This window comes from Scyliorhinus canicula, chromosome 3 (genome assembly GCF_902713615.1).
Source record: "Scyliorhinus canicula chromosome 3, sScyCan1.1, whole genome shotgun sequence".
Classification (NCBI taxonomy): Eukaryota; Metazoa; Chordata; class Chondrichthyes; order Carcharhiniformes; family Scyliorhinidae; genus Scyliorhinus; species Scyliorhinus canicula.
In genome coordinates this window covers 120,579,485-120,598,005 of record NC_052148.1, presented here as the reverse complement: position 1 = coordinate 120,598,005, position 18,521 = coordinate 120,579,485, and the positions used below count along the sequence as shown (strand labels likewise).

At 46.3% G+C, this 18,521-nt stretch overlaps 1 protein-coding gene across 2 annotated transcripts in view; it reads right to left on the bottom strand.

The window, feature by feature from the left end:
* The window catches only part of LOC119962916 (cysteine-rich hydrophobic domain-containing protein 2), a 105,204-nt gene that overhangs the window by 39,301 nt on the left and 47,382 nt on the right, over nucleotides 1-18,521 (bottom strand). For both annotated transcript variants that reach the window (XM_038791186.1, XM_038791187.1), the window contains exon 3: nucleotides 4,737-4,892. In XM_038791186.1, the coding sequence (XP_038647114.1) occupies nucleotides 4,737-4,892 (156 nt within the window). The remainder of the gene's footprint in view (nucleotides 1-4,736; nucleotides 4,893-18,521) is intronic.

Below are 18,521 nucleotides of genomic sequence, written 5' to 3'. Positions count from 1 at the left end.
TATTGTTATTGCTAATTGGCAATCGTGGTTAAATGAGCATTTCACACGACCCAAGTGGGTTCCCGTGGGTGGGCGGGCCATATAGCATTTAGGAGTCATTGCCTAGGATCTCAATCACACTTTGATGCATGGACACTGTGCGAGGCAACACCAGACAGACAGCAGCCATCATCCAAACACCTTGGAGATGGGACACAGCTCCGGGGACATGTCCACAGCTGGAGGGTGGTGAGTGCCACGGGAAAGGGGAGATGCCTGGAGAAATGGGCCACGGGTTCGGAGGTCAGCCCGCATTGCGGAGGAAGGTGACAGAGGCATCATATTGGCTGTGCACAAAGGTGTTTAATGTGTTTTACAATCCCCCACTCTCCCAGTGGATCCGCCCCATCCCCTCCACCGGTGCCCTCAGTGAACCTCAACGTGCTTGGCACTCCTCGCTCTACCGCGACGTCTCGGTGTCTCCCCAAGATGCACATCTGAGATGGAGGCAGCCAGCTGCCTACCTCGTCCAGTGTGCCCTCCATGCCCCTGGCGTGTGTCCTCTGGGGGCTCTGGGGTCGGAAACTCCGGCTCACTTGTCAGCAGCACATGAATAGCCGTGCCGCCCTGTCCCGTGTGCTGACTTCGAGACGTGGTCTCAGAGGGGTGGAACTCGGAGGAGCTGGTGGCCACTGTCGCCGCTCCATGGGATGGGTCAGATTGGCTCCTGTTCAGGGCCCATAGGGCCCTGGGGTTCATCATGGGACGGAGGGGCAGCTGGTTCGAGCCCCGGATGCCCATGCATTATCTAGCTCTGCCAAACCTGGTGGTTCTCCAATGTCTGCACCATTGTGTCGATGCCCTCGGAAATGCTCCTCAGTGATTGGGCTATGCTCTGCAGTACCTCGGCAATGCCCACCTGCGACTGGGACAAGCTTTGCAACGCATCGTCCATTCCCATCTGAGAGCGGGACATGTCCCACAGAACCTCATCAAGGTCGGCCTGGTACTAGATGACATCCCCCAGCGAGTCGGACATTCTGCCATGACCCTCAGCCATGGCTGTCACCACTGTGCAACGTCTTGGACACCTTCATTAATAGATCATTGATCATAGAATAATCATAGAATTTACAGTGCAGAAGGAGGCCATTCGGCCCATCGAGTCTGCACCAGCTCTTGCAAAGAGCACCCTACCCACAGTCAACACCTCCACCCTAGCCTCATAACCCAGTAACCCCACCCAACACTAAGGGCAATTTTGGACACCAAGGGCAATTTATCATGGCCAATCCACTTAACCTGCACATCTTTGGACTGTGGGAGGAAACCGGAGCACCCGGAGGAAAGGAGGAAACTCACGCACACACGGGGAGAATGTGCAGACTCCGCACAGACAGTGACCCAAGCCGGAATCAAACCTGGGGCCCTGGAGCAGAGAAGAAATTGTGCTATCCACAATGCTACCGTGCTGCCCCTAATAGTGCCGATGTCATGCACCAGGCCTTTCACTGCAATCGCCACCCTAGCACTGTTGTCCTCGGAGCCACGCATTGCCGACGCCATCTCCTGCCCCCGTAGTCTCTGGGACTCCTCCAAGTGGCTAAGGATCTGCTGGAGTGACGCTGATATCTCCCTCTGAATGTCCCGTCTGCACCCTATAATCTTAATCAGCTCAGAGTACCTCTGTACCACTGGCTCGGCATCAGGCTGGGACCCAGCTGGGTCCTGGGATCCAGCAGCCCTCGGCCTGTTGCCTCGCCTGGGGGCTCCTGCCTCCATCTGATGTGCATCAGCAGCTGTGTGGTGCTCACCAGATTATGCCCAGAAGCCTGTCCACTAACCTGTCCCACCGAGGTGTGTGTATCTGCGCTGGTGGAGGGTGGGGATGACAGCTGTGCCGCAACTATGATGGTTGCATCCTCAGAGCTCTCCTCTAAGGTGGCCAGGAGAGGGTACCGCCCGGGATTGGCCAGCGAGGTCGGCTGGAGGAACTGCGGGAGAATGGACATGTGGTCACTGGGAGGGATGGGTCAATCAGTAAGGCAATTACTACTCACGTTTGCCGGGTCCTCCGGGTGGCGTCCGCCAACCTCCGCGTTGGTGACCACCCTGCCCTTGGCCACCCCAGTCACCTCCAGGGCATCTCCTTCAAGGAGGTGAGGATTCTTAAGTATGGCACCCCTTATTCAGTCCGGCCCTCTCCCGACGATTATGGGAGAGGTTTTCCTGATGAGACAAAGAGGTGGCATCGCTAGCCACACGCGTGGTTCACAGTGGTGGAGGATGGGTGTCGGTGTGTACTCACTCGTGCTGCCCTGTGAAGACTTCTCACAGCACTGGAGGCCAGTCCTCCTGGTCACACTCCCCAAGCTCACAAGCTGCCACCACCTCATCCCAGGAAGCACTGGCTGCTCTGTGGGTCGCTCTCCGGGACCCTTGGGGGAAAGAGGACATCCCTCCTGGCCTCCATAGCATCTAGCAGCCTCCCCAGATCTGCGTCCCCGAATCTTAGGGCTGGTCTCCTCGGCGCCATTATTGCGAGTTGGCTGAGCAAGTGCAGCTTAAATACCGTTCAACCTTGTTAGCAGAGGGCTGCCGAGCGCGGTCCAGGCGAACCTTCATTTGCAGCGAGAAGCCCATGGGGACTCGTTAAGTGGACTAATTAATCTTGAATTGCATTGCTGGCCTCGCTGGGTCAAGCGCCGAGAAGCTTGTGGCAATTTCCACTCGCTACCACACTTAGAAATTTTTTCGTAGAATCGCAGCCATTTACTTTACACCAGTATTGAAAAAAATCTGAATTTAACATTAGAGTATTTTGAATTTACTGTAAAATTGTAAGCTAAGATATTCAGTTGCTGAGGTGTAAGACAGCAATGCTGTGTTACACTGGCACTACACTTGCTCAAAGTAAAAATCAAAGCACTAGAGCTATTGTTAACATCAATCAGTTTCTTTGTACACGGATTCTGTATATGTATATTACTGCACAGTTCAACGGGCGGCACGGTGGCGCAGTGGTTAGCACTGCTCCCTCATGGCGCCGAGAACCCTGGATCGATTCCAGCCCTGGGTCACTGTCTGTGTAGAGTTGGCATATTCTCCCTGTGTCTGCGTCGATCTCACTCCAACAACCCAAAGAAATGTGCAGAATCGGTGAATTGACCACACTAAATTGCCCCTTAATTGAAAATATATAAGCTGAAGATAATTGGGTACTCTTCAGCTTATTTTTTTTTATAAATTACTGTACAGTTCAAACTACAATCAATGAACATTTTAGAACAAAACATTGCACATAGAGCTTGCTTTAGTGACGTTACCCAATGAACACGAATATTTGTTTAAAATATATTTCGATAGTTTCCCATTTTAGTATATCTGTATGCCTTCTGTTCAAAGCTCAACCGTAAAACGTACATAAGTTAATAACAGTATCCTCATAAAATCAACTTCATCCATAATTACGTTCAACACCAGATTTCACCAAAAGTCAATCATTTCCAAAATTGATCAGATCTTAATTCAGTGATTGGAAACTGATTTATATAGTAAATGCAGCTTAATTCTAAGCGTTGATATCTCTCTCTCACCCTCCAGGTAACGTGCCCAGAAAGCACACTGGTGACCATAGACTTGTGTCGGTCCATGGTTATGCTTGGCAAGGTACTGCCTTGGTTTATTGTTGCCTTCTGTAGATGGCTGACTAGAAAACCCTCCCACTCTTACTGCCTGCCATAGGCATATAAGAAGAATTTATTGGTTAATCATCAACATGTTTGGCCGTGTTACCTTTTGTGACCATCAGGTTTTTTAGGGGTGGGACTTCAACTTGGAGCTTCTGGTTCAGTGGCAGGGATGGATTGGATTTGTTTATTGTCACATGTACCGAGGGACAGTGAAAAGTATTTTTCTGTGAGCAGCTCAACAGATCATTAAGTACATGAAAAGAAAAGGAAAAAAAAGAAAATACATAGTCTTAGAATTAAATTTTGAAAGGTTAGAACGATAAGATATAGGTTCTCAGCATGTGAGAGCTTTGCCGGGGTGGGGGCATTTTGCAGCCTGTAAGAAAAACCTGTTTTATTAGAGCTCCTGTTTTCATAGTTATTACCGTTATTGTTAAACTTTGTTATCTATTTACATAAAGAAGCTCCTTCTCATAACAACGCAGTCGACTACCCTCTTTGCGGTCTCCAGTTACCACACTTTTCAAGAACAAAAGTATTTTGCAAAACTAATCCTGATTTGGAACAGGATGAGAAAAAGGCCTCCATGGTTACCAAAATACAGTTATAAATTATTTTGTCCTCCCAAAAACACTAATCAAAATTTGAATTAGTCCAGAGTAGTAGGATTACACCATTTTGACTTTCCATAAGAATAGAGAGAGAAATTAATTTAGATAGCCTCAACCCAGTCCCTGGTGGGAATGGGCCACACAACTACACTCAAATTAGCAATAAATAATACAAATTGACAATTTCATACAGGATAATTAACTATAAAAAACGTCACAGTGACAGAAGTGGAAATGCTCTTTCAAATTTGGATTGAGGCAAAGAGTTGGAGTAGATTACAGGGAGCTTTTCTCTGTATTTTATCATGCTAAAACTGGTTTGGGAGTACTTGATGTTGAATCATGAAAATCAGTTCCATTCAATGGCTAACATTCTTCACCGTGGGTGCGGCATAAAATTTAACATTAATCAAATGTGTTGAAGACATTAAAGACTTTTTAAAAAAAGACTTACTCTTTTACTGAGACAGATTACCGGCCACATGCTGCAACCCAAGGTACAACAACAGCACAAGCAGCCACAGAGCAACCACCGCACGTTGACAGGAAGATTCTTCTTTAAACAGCTGTTAACCCGGCTAATGCTGGCCTTGAATTCCTCTGGTGCAACCTGTTCAAGCAAAATAGTTGAATACATAATGGACTGATTCAAAGTACTACAAATGGTAGCAATTATTGTATTATACATGTTCATTTTTAACACTTGGGCACCTGGCAAGTTCTGGGAAATGACCATCTTCCTGAATTAGATAGTTTTGCAAGCTTTCAGCTTACATTGTGCAATGCTGAAACACTTAAGAGTAATATGGTTGTTCAAATGGCAGAAATACATTTACTGCTGTGAACCGCATTCTCAACTCTAAAACCTAAAGTAAAACACTGATTAAAGGAGATAAAGGGACATTTTTATCTCACTCCAACAATATTTACTACTGTCAGTAGCTTGGAGAATCAGTTTATTCTAACCAACTATTAATCATGTTATTACAAAAACATGCATTTATATAGCACCTTGGTGTTGAACAAAAGCAACTCAAGGCACTTCACAGAGTGCAATCAGACAAAAATAGATGTCAAGCCATGGAGGAGATATTCGGAGTCAGGGGACAAAAACTTGGGTCAAAGAGGTGGCTTTTAGAGAATATTTTCAAAAAGGAGGGGACAGTGGTGTGGAGAAGTTTTAGGAACATTATTCTAGACCATTTAGCGTCGATATGCAACTGAAGACATAGCCACCAAGGCTGGAGAGGATGCGCGCAGTTGGAGGAGTGCAAAATTCTTGGGAGGATTGTAGCGCAACAGGAACATTTATATAGAAGTAAAATACTGTGGATGATGGCAATCGGAAGTCAAAACAGAAAATGCAGGATTAACTCAGCAGGTCTGGCAACACCTGTGGAGAGAAACAGAGTTAACATTTTGAGTCCTTGTCGTGACCAGAGTCATTTAGACTGAAAATATTAATTTCTGCTGCCAGATCTTTTCTGTATATATAGCTTTGTTAAGATTGAACATTCCAAGACACGTCATGAGTGTTATCTGACAACATCTGACACCAAGCTATATCCTGGTAGATAATCAAAGACTTGGCCAAACAGATATGTTTCAAGAAGCATCTTAAAGAAGGAAAAGAGGATAGAAAGGTAATGAGATTTAGGGAGGAAGTCCAGAGCTCAGGACCAAGGCACAGCCACCAGTGGTGGAGCAATTAAAATCAGGAATGCTCAAGTGGCAGAATTGGAGGAGTGCAGATCATCTTAAAGAGGTGTAAGGCTGGAGGAGTTGATAGAGATAGGGAGAGGAGGGATTTGAAAAGGGTGGGAATTTTAAAAATTGAAGCATTTTTTAAAATTTAGAGTACCCAATTATTTTTTTCCAATTAAGGGGCAATTTAGTGTGGCCAATCCACAGGTTTAGTGCATGTACCGTTTATTTTTTAGTACAACTGTGTTGTGAACTGTTTAATCAGAGTATCCTACATACCCTCCCCTCTCCGTATGGTGATACTGAGGAGAGGGTACCCCGTTTCTCCAACACAAAATTACTGTTTGTACCTTTTGGCCTCGTATATATTTTTTACTGTTTTAATAAAAAGATATGGCCAATCCACCTACTCTGCACATCTTTGGGCGTGGGGGCGAAACCCACGCAAACACTGGGAGAATGTGCAAACTCCACACGGAGAGTGACCCAGAGCCAGGATCGAACCTGGGACCTTGGTGCCGTGAGGTAGCAGTGCTAACCATTGCGCCGTGCTGCCCCTAAAAACCAAAGCATTTTTAAACAGAAACCAGTTAGCACAGGGAATGAATTTGTGGTTGGCATCTCTGATGTTGTTGGGAGCAGGGGGAAATATGTATTGGTACATGCCTGGGCGTGGTCAGTTAATCCTTGGATATTTAGCCTTTCTTGGATTGGTGTTCTAGATTTTCTTGGTTGCACAGGTAGCAGCAGGGGTTACTTGATCGAGTAGGTTAGGGCAATAGTAGCCTTGTTTACCCGGGTTGGGTGGAAGATACGCTGGGTGGTGGAGTGGGTGACGCTTCCCAGAGTTGTCTCATTTTGGGGTCTCCTGGTCTGCTCTCCTTCTCGAGATATGGTTCCGTTGGAGAGGTAGTATCTCTTTAGCTGCAGGGCCTGAGTGCGATTCGGAGTGATTTGGTTCAGCATTGTTAGTGTCTTTTGTTGGGAGAGGAGAGAGGTCTTGGCATGGTGTCTGGCTCCTGCATATGAAAGTGTGCACCGCCAAGCCATGTCTTGTACTGAAGTCAGTACCCTATTGTCCCCTTTTGCATGGGCACCATTTCATTGCCTGGAGGTCTTGGGAGGCCGAGTTAGGTTTCAAATGTGTAGCTTTATCTTATGGAGGGAATCATGCACCATCGGACTATGAGTTCATAGCTTTATCTTGGTACCCTGTTATCCTCAAATGCCCTGATCTTTTTATCCTGACATTGAATGCGTGAAGGGAGATTCTGACCACAGTAATTACAATCTGAACCAATTGTATGAATATTTGATGGTCTTAAAATGTGGAATAATGATCACTCTGTACTGTACTGAATTTTGAAGTTTTGTTGCATTTTGTTGTTATATATAAAATATCATCTTGGAACGAACGTCCTTGCGAATTTTTTCTGTTCGTGGTGTGGAGTGTATACATTCTCCCAGTGCCTGCGGCAGTTTCACTCCCACAACCCAAAGATGCGCAGGTTAGGTGAATTGGCCGTGCTAAATTGCCCCAATTGGAAAATACATTATTGGCACTTTGCTTGTCCTTTGATTAGTTGAGAATTAAGAAATATTTCTTTAAAATGTTCACCATTGCTAATCTATCACCATACCTTTTAATTCAATTCCCCAATGCACCTCAACTATGTAACTAGCTTTAAGTTCATGCTCTAGTTGTGTGTCACTATCAAACTCAACATGAAATTCTATCACATGATTACTCTTTCAAATGATCTCTGATTATTGAATAATCCCGTCTCAGTGCACAAAACGATCGGAAAGACTCTTAACTGGTCGTTTCCACACCATAATGTTCTCAAATGGTCTAAAATGCATCCACCAAACTACTTTTGTTATCTGCGGGAAGATTAAAGTCCCCACAATTATAGTGTTGTTTTATTTATAATCTCCTTTTATTTATTAATACTGTCCAACAGTGCTGCCAGTGTTGGGGGGAGGGACTATAAACCACTCCGTGTTTCTGACCCTCGTTAGTTATCATCTCCACCTGTACGGATTCCACTTCTTTCTCTTGCAAGCCAAGATCTTATCTCACTATGGTTCTTATGACATCCATTATTATCTGGGCAATCCCTCCATTTCGGCTGCCTTTTCAAAGAATCAAGTACCCGTACTGGAAATGTTTAGTTCCTTGACTCGGTCACCATGCAACGACATCGCTGTAATGGCATAATGGCTCTTAGATTAATCCGTGTCATTAATTAATCTACCTTGTTGCAAGTTCTTCACACATTTGAATAAAGCCCAATGCTTTTACTCATCCTTTTTCATAGAATCCCTCCAGTGCAGGAGGCCATTCAGCCCAGCAATCTGCAACGACCCTCTGAAAGAGCACCCTACCTCGGCCCAACCCCCATCCTATCCCCGTAACCCGACCTAGGGGCGATTTAGCAGGCTAATCCACCTAATGTGCACACACGTGGACTGTGGGAGGAAACCGGAACACCCAGAGGAAATCCATGCAGACACTGGAAGAACGTGCAATCTCCACACAGGCTGTCACCCGAGGTCGGAATCGAACCTGGGTCCCTAGCGCTGTGAGGCAGCAGTGCTAACCACTCTGCCACTGTGCAGCCCTCTTTAGACATAACTGCTAAATTCAGTGGTACCCACAGAATGTATAAACTAATGGATACAACAATATTTTTTAAAGTTACAGTTGCAAAGAAAAAGGATAAAAAAGATAATGGTAAAGAAAACTAGAGTTTTAGGATTTTCTAGATATCGGCCAAGTATGTATCAACAATGTAATTGTGAAATTGCTATGTGTTTAATTTATTTTGCCACAAGATTAATGCACCTACATGTTGCATGGTCAGTATACAGGAACAGAGAGAACACTAATCATCCAAGGCTACCACACCAATGTTTAAATTAAAGCAAGAAATGCTGAAGCATAACCTGTGATAGCCACAAAACAATTACAGCATAGATAAAATAAGGTTATCAATTATCATAAAAATGGCAATGATCATCCATATCTTCATTCTTCTCGCCTAGAAGGTATGATTCTTGTCCTGGTGTAAGCTGCTTCATGGTGTTTGACCAAATGATGTTAAAGGCACTAACTAATGTTAAAGATACATTTTTACACTTTGGAATGGCAGGAAGCCAGGAAAAGGAGAAAAGGGCAGTTCTGAGAATTAAGAATGACATTAACACTGGAAACCTTTGCTCAAAAGAACAAGATGTCAAATCAGTTTGGGTAGAGATAAGAAACAGGAACGGTAAGAGGTTGCTTGTGGGAAGTGCTTATAAGGCCCTTAACACTCTTGGGACAGAGTATACAGGAAGGAATAATGGGGTGCGTAGGAAAAGTAATCATGGGCGACTTTAATTTCTACATAGATTGTGCAAAGGAAGCCAAGAAAATTAGTTCATAGATTGTATTTGGGAAAATCTCCTAGAGCAACATACGCTGAAGCCAATAAGAAATCAGGATATTCTAGATTTGGTAATGCACAATAAGGAGGAAGGGGGCAGCACAGTGGTACAGTGGTTAGCACTGCTGCCTCACAGTGCCGAGGACCCGGGTTCAATCTTGACCCCGGGTCACTGTCCGTATGGAGTTTGTACATTCTCCCAGTGTGTGTGTGGGTCTCACCCCCACAACCCAAAACAATGTGCTAGATAGGTGAATTGGCCACGCTCGGGGGAAAAAAAAGTGTAATAAGAAGGATTAATTAATAACCTCATGGTAAAGAAGCCTCCAGGCAACAGTGATCACAACATTATGGAAGGTTCAGTTTGAAAAGTGAGAAGTGTGGGTCAAAGACTTAAATAAAACTAATTATAAGGACACACGGGTAGATATGGTTAAAGTGAACTGGGAAGCTAGGTTAAAAGTTAGGACGGTAGAGGTGCACTGTGTAACTTTTCAGGAGATATTTAATAGCTCTCAAAGATTGATTCCAGTGAGAAAGAAATACTATTTGAGAAGGATGCATCATCTGTGGCTAAATGAGGTAGTTAAGGATTGTATCCAATTGAAACACTATACAATTCTGTGAAGGTGAATGGTAGGTCAGAAGATTTGACACATTAAGAACCAGCAAATAACCCCCCCCCCCCAAAAGAGGGAGGAAGCAGAGCACGAGAGAAATATCACTAGTAATATAAAAACAGATCAGATAGTGAGAGATTCCACAAGTAATTAAACAGGAAAATAGTAGCTAAAGCAAGTGTTGGTCCTCTAGAGCAGTGCTTCTCAAAGTGTGGTATGCGTACCGGTGCCGGTACGCGAGCCATCGTCTGCCGGTACTTGGAGTGTTTCCAGAAAAGAAAGAGGCAGTAATCCTGGATTGGCTTGTTTCGCTCACCGGTCCCTGGCACATTGAAAAAAAAAACTGCCGGTACGCCACATCAGATAGTTTGAGATGCACTGCTCTAGAGAAGAGTCTGAGGAATTAGTGGAAAGCAAGAAAATGACAGGTGCTGTGTGTCTGACCAAAGATACTTGAAATTTAAGAGGTGAAAGGGAGGGCCCTAAAACAATCACAAACACCAGAAAAGGGTGCTGAGAAAACTATTAGACCTAAAGGCTGATTGATAGTGGCCTATATCCTACGATCTTAATAAACAGCTGCAGAGATAGTACATGCATCGGTTTTAATCTTCCCAAATCCTTAGATTCTAGAAGGGTACCAGCAGACTGGAAAATAGCAAATGCTGTTCAAAAGGAAGGAGGCAAAAAGCAGGAAACTACACCACTTAGCCTGGCATCAGTCACAGGGAAATTGTTGGAATCCGTTTAAAAGGTTATAGCAGGATACTTAGAAAATCATAATGGGACCAGGCAAAGTCAACATGGTTTTGGGACAACATGGTGGTGCAGCGGTTCGCACTGCTGCCTCACAGCACCGAGGTCCCAGGTTCGATCCCGGCTCTGGGTCACTGTCCGTGTGGAGTTTGTACATTCTCCCCGTGTTTGCGTGGGTTTCGCCCCACAACCCAAAAAAGATGTGCAGGGTAGGTGGATTGGACACATTGGATTGCCCCTTAATTGGAAAAAGTTAATCGGGTACGCTAAATTAAAAAAAAACATGGTTTTGGGAAAGAAAAATCATGTTTCACGAAGAGGTAACAAGCAACGTGGATAAAAGGGAACCTGCAGGTGAGATGTACTTGGATTTCCAAATGATATTTGATAAGATGCTGCATCAAAGGTTGCTACTGTAACCTGGCCTAGATTTTGTTTTTATTTTAGTAGGATTAAAAGTTGCCTGCTTAACTGTACCATTTTTAAAAGCTATATTTTGCAACAAGCTTACAAGGTCAAGCACCCATTTTATACTAACACCTTAGCTAAAAGACACTTGTGTGATTTGAACACATGCTGACTAACATTTTAGTGCACTAACCACGAATATTGTATAGTAGCAACCACCTAGTAACAGTGATTGTATTACAAGTACCTCAATTACTCTAACTGAAGTAATTAATCATGCATTTAAATAAGGGTTGGATTCTATTTTTTTCTCTACTAACATTTCTACTTGTATTCTAAACTTGCTGTGAGTCTATGTGGGAAGCAATTGCATTAATCTGGGAAGACACCAATTAAAACAAACTGTTGTAAGATTTGGGTGATTCTACTAATTTTAGGGTTTGTTGTTGGTCTCCAATATCTATGGGTTTTATTCCTTAACCACTTTTAAAATGGTTTAGTTTGAATTTCTGTTAGTGAGACAATGGGTAGTCACGGCAGTTGGGATGCTTTGCAGCTGCTGTGTGAGTGTAATAAAATGTATTTGTTTTTACGACTTAAGTTGCCTTTGAGTTGTATTCATCTGTTCTATTTGAAGAAATGGCAAAAAGTAATTTGCTCTTAGAATGACATCTTACATTTAAACAAACATGCATTGCTCAAATTAATCTGTACCAGAAGGAAACTTTTATTTTCCAACATTATGATAACAACAAATGGTTCAAACATTTCCTTATGGTTTTAGGAATGAGTTTTTAAAAATGTTGACAAGAGAATGTGACTTTATTCGTGACTGTTGTTTCTAGGGAAAATATATTATTTGTTGGTAATGGAATGTAAACTCTGAGGGGTCCAAAGACACAAGGGGTGAACATTTGTCTTTAGTCTTTATGGCTCTCGTTAAAGGGGTGGGGATGACCAGAGTTGACTTGCACTCTAAGCCAATGCAAGAGATTAATTTGGACTATTTCCAAATAAGGAATAAAGAGAAAGGGGGATAAAAGTTGGAAAGTCTTTGTTGGCACAGTGTTACCATAACTTCGGAGGTATGACTCTTCGAGATACAATTCAACATCACTTCAAAAGACAGAGACGAGAAAGACATCACCTCTGCTGGCAATGCTCAAGGACTCAGAAGAAACTTGAGAGAAGAAAAACTTCTATGTGTCATCAATGCTTTGTGTTAAGTATTATGTAAAATATTGCTTGATAAATTCTGCTCTATTCATATAAATTAGTTATTCATAGCATAGTATGTCAAGTCAACAAAGGACCCCAGTGTTAGAAATTAAGAATTTGGATCTTCGTTTTAATTTTATACCTCAAACCCCTCAAAATCTCTCCCCGTGATGTGCAGGGTAGCTGGATTGGCCATATCTTTTTATTAAAACAGTAAAAATATATACAAGAAGCTAAATTGCCCCTTGATTGAAAAAAATGAATTGGGTACTCTAAATTTATTTATAAAGAAAGAAACCCTCAAATCTGCACTGCCCTTGACTAGTCTCGTGATAAGCCTAATGAATAAGGCACTTTTCCAGTGTTGCAATAAGGAACACATTTAAGTACTGCATTATCTTCATGTTTAAGGCAATGTGCGCAGGTGGATAGATCCAATGAAACTAACCCTTACAATACTGACTAATTGGCTGCGAACAAGGTGGGTTTGGGAGCCATTGTATAACCATCCAAGTAAAGGGGCTCTGCATTGTTTGTTTATTCAATAAATGTATATTATTTGCTTTTCATAGTAACTTCATTGCAGTGTTAATGTATGCCTACTTGTGACAATAATAAAGATTATTATTATTAATTCAGTGTCTCGAGTCTTTCAACCATTTTAGCTTGATAGAGATAACCGGATCAGGCAACGGGTTAATTTGGGACCCAGTAATTAGATTGTATGCAGCTAAATTAAATCACTAAATTTATCGAAACACCCTTTTTTTAAAAAAACATATAATGTGCAAAATAAGAGCTCAAGAATTAGGGGTTACATGATAGCATGGACAAGAAGGTTGGTTAGCTCACAGGTAAGTAGAAATTAGGGATAAATCAGTCATTTTCAGGTAGGCAAGCTTTAACTAGTAGGGTGCCGCAGAGATCGGCGTTGAGATCTCAATTGTTTACAATCGGCATCAATGACTTGGATGGAAGGCCCAAATGTATGGCGGCTAAATTTACTGATGACACCAAGAAAGATGGGAAAGTAAGTTGTCAAGAGGAGGTGAAAAGGTTACAACGCATTATAGATAGGTTAGGAGAGTGGGCAAAAAATTGACAGATGGAGAATAATGTGGAAAATGTGAACTTGTACGCATTGGCAGAAAGAATAGAAAAGCAGCATTATTCAAATGGAGATAGATTGCAGAACTCAGTGGTATAGCGAGATTTGGGTGTCATAAGAGGACTACAGCACAGAAAAGGCCTTTTGGCTCATCGCGTCTGCGTCAATCAAAAACAAACACCTAACTATTCTAATACCATTTTCCAGCACTTGGCCCATAGCCTTGAATGCCTTGGGATCACAAGTGCACATCTAAATATTTTTCAATGTTGAGGGTCTCTGCCTCCATCACCCTTTCAGGCAGCGGGTTCCAACTCCCAGCACCCTCTGGGTAAAAAGGACTTTCCCTCACACTCCCTCTAAACCTCCTGTTCCTCATTTTTAATCTATGCTCCCTGGTCATTGATCCCTCTACCAAGGGAAAATGTCTCTTCCTGTCTACTCTATCTTTGCCCCTCAATCTGGACTTTCTGGCTCAAAGATAGGTATCTTGGTCAATAGCATCATTATTGTTATTGTTGGGTTTTTAAAAAAAATAATTTTTATTGAAAAATTTTGTATTTATATAACAACGAACCGCAATAAAATACCAACAATAACAATAATGATAACAGTCATAAACATTCACCCATCCTTAATGAACAACAAAACATATTAACAACACCTTAAGTTAACACAATATTAAGTTAAATAACCATAGGAAAGAAAAAAAAGAAAAATAGAAACGGTAAAGAACACCCTCCCCCCCCCCCCCGGGTTGCTGCTGCTATTGACCAAGATACCTATCTTTGAGCCAGAAAGTCCAGAAAAGGTATGCCACCGTTTATAGAACCCTTGTACTGATCCTCTCAGGGCAAATGTGACCCTCTCCAATTTTATAAATCCCGCCATGTCACTGATCCAGGTCTCCACACTTGGGGGCCTCGCATCTTTCCACTGCATCAAGATCCTCCACCGGGCTACTAGGGACGCAAAGGCCAGAACACGGGCCTCTTCGCCTCCTGCACTCCCGGCTCCGCTGCAACTCCAAAAAGCGCGAGTCCCCAACCTGGTTTGACCCTGGATCCAACCACCCTCGACACCGTCCCCGCCACCCCCTCCAGAATTCTTCCAGTGCCGGGCATGCCCAGAACATATGGGCATGATTCGCTGGACTCCCCGAACATCTGGTGCACCTGTCCTCACCCCCAAAGAACCTACTCCTCCAAGTCACAGACATATGGGCCCGATCCAGCACCTTAAATTGGATGAGACTAAGGCTCGCACAGGAAGAGGAAGAGTTGACTCTCTCCAAGGCATCCGCCCAAGTCCCGTCCACTATCTGCTCCCCTAGTTCCCCCTCCCATTTAGCCTTCAGCTCCTCCACTGACGACTCCTCCACCTCCTGCATTACCGTATAAATGTCAGACACCTTCCCCTCTCCGACCCACACCCCCGAAAGCACTCTGTCCATCGCCCCCCACGAGGGCAGCAAAGGGAATCCCTCTACCTGTCGCCTAGCAAACGCCTTTACCTGCAAGTATCTGAACATGTTCCCTTGGGGGAGCCCAAATTTATCTTCCAGTTCCCCCAGGCCCGCAAACCTCCCGCCAATAAACAGGTCCCTCAATTTACTGACGCCCACCCTTTGCCACCCCCTAAATCCCCCATCAGTGTTCCCCGGGATGAACCGATGATTTCCACCCAATGGAGCCTCCATCGAGCCCCCTGTTTCCCCCTTATGCCGTCTCCACTGTCCCCAGATTCTTAGGGCCGCCGCCACCACCGGGCTCGTGGTATACCTCTTCGGAGGGAGCGGCAACGGCGCCGTTACCAGGGCACCCAGGCTCGTACCTCTACAAGACGCCATCTCCATTTTTTCCACCCCCCCCCCATCACCCATTTACACACCATTGACACATTGGCCGCCCAATAGTACCCCAAAAGGTTGGGCAGCGCCAGCCTGCCTCTATCCCTCCCTCGCTCCAGGAAAACCCTCTTCACTCTCGGAGTTTCATGTGCCCACACGAAGCTCAAAATACTGCTAGTCACCCTCCTAAAGAAGGCCCTGGGGATGAAGATGGGCAGGCACTGAAAGAGGAACAAGAACCTCGGAAGCACCGTCATTTTGACGGACTACACCCTCCCCGCCAACGACAATGGCAGCATGTCCCACTGCTTCAACTCCTCCTCCATCTGATCCACAAGCCTGGTAAAATTATGCTTGTGAAGAGTCCCCCGGTCCCTGGACACCTGCACCCCCAGGTACCTAAAACTATCCCCTGCCCTCCTAAGCGGGAGCCTACCAATTCCCTCCTCCTGGTCCCCAGGGTGCACCACAAACACCTCACTCTTGCCTAGATTTAGTTTATAGCCTGAAAAGGTCTCAAACTCAGCTAGCAGCTCCATCACCCCCGGCATCCCTCCACCGGGTCCACCACATACAGTAGCAGGTCATCGGCATACAACGACACCCTATGTTCCTCCCCACCCCGCACCAAACCCCTCCACCTCCCTGAATCCCTCAACGCCATCGCCAACGGCTCGATCGCCAATGCAAACAACAAGGGGGACAGGGGGCAACCCTGCCTGGTCCCTCGGAAAAGGCGGAAGTACTCCGACCTCCTCCCATTCGTGGCCACACACGCCATCAGGGCCTCATACAGCAGCCTCACCCATCTAATAAACCCTTCACCAAATCCAAACATCCCCAACACCTCCCATAAGTACCCCCACTCCACTCTATCGAAGGCCTTCTCCGCATCCAGCGCCACCACTATCTCAGCCTCCCCCTCAATCGCCGGCATCATGATGACATTCAACAACCTCCGCACATTCGTGTTCAGCTGCCTTCCCTTAACAAAACCTGTCTGGTCCTCGTGTACAACCCCTGGCACACAGTCCTCTATCCTGGTGGCCAGGATCGTTGCCAGCACTTTGGCATCCACATTCAGGAGAGATATGGGCCTGTATGAACCGCACTGCTGGGGGTCTTTGTCCCTCTTTAAGATTAAAGAAATCAGTGCCCGCGACATCGTCGGGGGGCAAAGTCCCCCCTTCCCACGCCTCATTAAGTGTCCGCACCAGCAAGGGGCCCACTAGGTCCACAAACTTTTTGTAAAACTCCACCGGGAACCCATCCGGAGCCTTCCCTGACTGCATCTGCCCGATCCCCTTAACCAGCTCCTCCAGCTCAATCGGCGCCCCCAACCCCTCCACCTGCTCCTCCTGCACCTTCGGAAAAGATAGCCCGTCGAGAAACCTCTCCATTCCCCTCCTCTCCACCGTTGGCTCCGACCGGTACAGTTCCCCGTAAAAGTCTTTGAAGACCTCATTCACCTCTACCCCCTTCCGCACCACATTCCCACTCTTGTCTCTCACTCCAGCAATTTCCCTAGCCGCATCCCGCTTGCGGAGCTGATGAGCCAGCATCCTACTCGCCTTTTCACCATGTTCGTACACTGCCCCTTGTGCCTTCCTCCACTGTGCCCCCGCCTTTCTAGTGGTCAGCAAATCAAATTTAGCCTGTAGGCTGCGCCTCTCCCCCAGCAATCCCTCCTCTGGTGCCTCCGTGTATCTCCTATCTACGTCCAGTATCTTCCCCACCAGTCTATCCCTCTCACTCCTCTCGCTCCTCTCCCTGTGTGCCCGGATGGATATCAGCTCCCCATGAATCACTGCCTTCAGGGCTTCCCAGACCATCCCCACCCGGACCTCCCCCGTATCATTCACCTCGCGGTACCCCTCAATACATGCCCGGACCATCCAACAACCCCACATCCAACCGACACAACGGGCGCTGGTCCCGCACCTCCCCCATCTCCAACTCCGTCCAATGCGGAGAGTGGTCGGAGATTGCAATGGCCAAATATTCGGCCTCCTCCACTCTCGGAATCAGACCCCTACTCACCACGAAGAAGTCTATCCGAGAATAAACCCTATGTACATGGGAGAAGAAAGAGTACTCCCGTGCCCTCGGCCTCACAAACCTCCATGGGTTCACCCCTCCCATCTGGTCCATAGTCCCCCTCAGTACCTTGGCCGCCGCCGGCCTCCTACCCGTCCTTGAACTGGACCGATCTAGTGAAGGATCCAACACCGTATTAAAGTCCCCCCCCCCATGATCAGACCTCCCGCCTGCAGATCCGGGACACGTCCCAGCATAAGCCTCATAAAGCCCGCATCATCCCAATTTGGGGCATACACACTAGCAAGTACCACCTTCTCTCCCTGTAGCCTGCCCCTTACCATAACAAACCTACCCCCCTTATCTGCCACCACCTCAGATGCCTCAAACGACACATTTTTCCCCACCAGAATCGCCACTCCCCGGTTCTTCACATCCAACCCGGAGTGGAAAACCTGCCCCACCCACCCCTTCCTCAGACGGACCTGGTCCGCCACCTTCAGGTGGGTCTCCTGAAGCACTGCCACATCTACCTTTAGCCCCCTCAGATGAGCAAGTACCCTAGACCGCTTCACCGGCCCATTCAGTCCTCTCGCATTCCAGATGACCAACCGGATCAGAGGGCGTCCCGCCCCCCTCCCCCATCGACTAGCCATAGCCCGTCGACTGCCCACCCCAGGCAAGCACCCCCCCGCCCGACCCAGTCCCCACGGCGACAACACCTCACCTCTGCCCCCCCGGCCCACACCAGCTCCTTCCCGACCCTGCCAGCAGCAACCCGGTATTCCCCTTTCCCCCCTCCCTCCCCCCAGGCTAGGAACCCTCCTAGCTGCGAACCGTCCTCCATTGTACTTCCATGGGTCAGCTAACTTTTGCTGACCCCGGAAACTCCCGCCAAGAACCCGACCCCTCCCAGAGTGGGATCATCCCCAATCCTGTCACTCCTCAAGGCACCGCTCCAGCGCGGGGAGGAACCAGTTACGGCCCCGCCCCCCCGTCATCATCTCCACCCCCCAGCCCTGCAACACGGGAAACCAAGGAAAGCCCGCGCTTTCGCACTGCCCCACCACACCCTTCTGACGCAGCTCCCAAATACCAGCCCCACTCC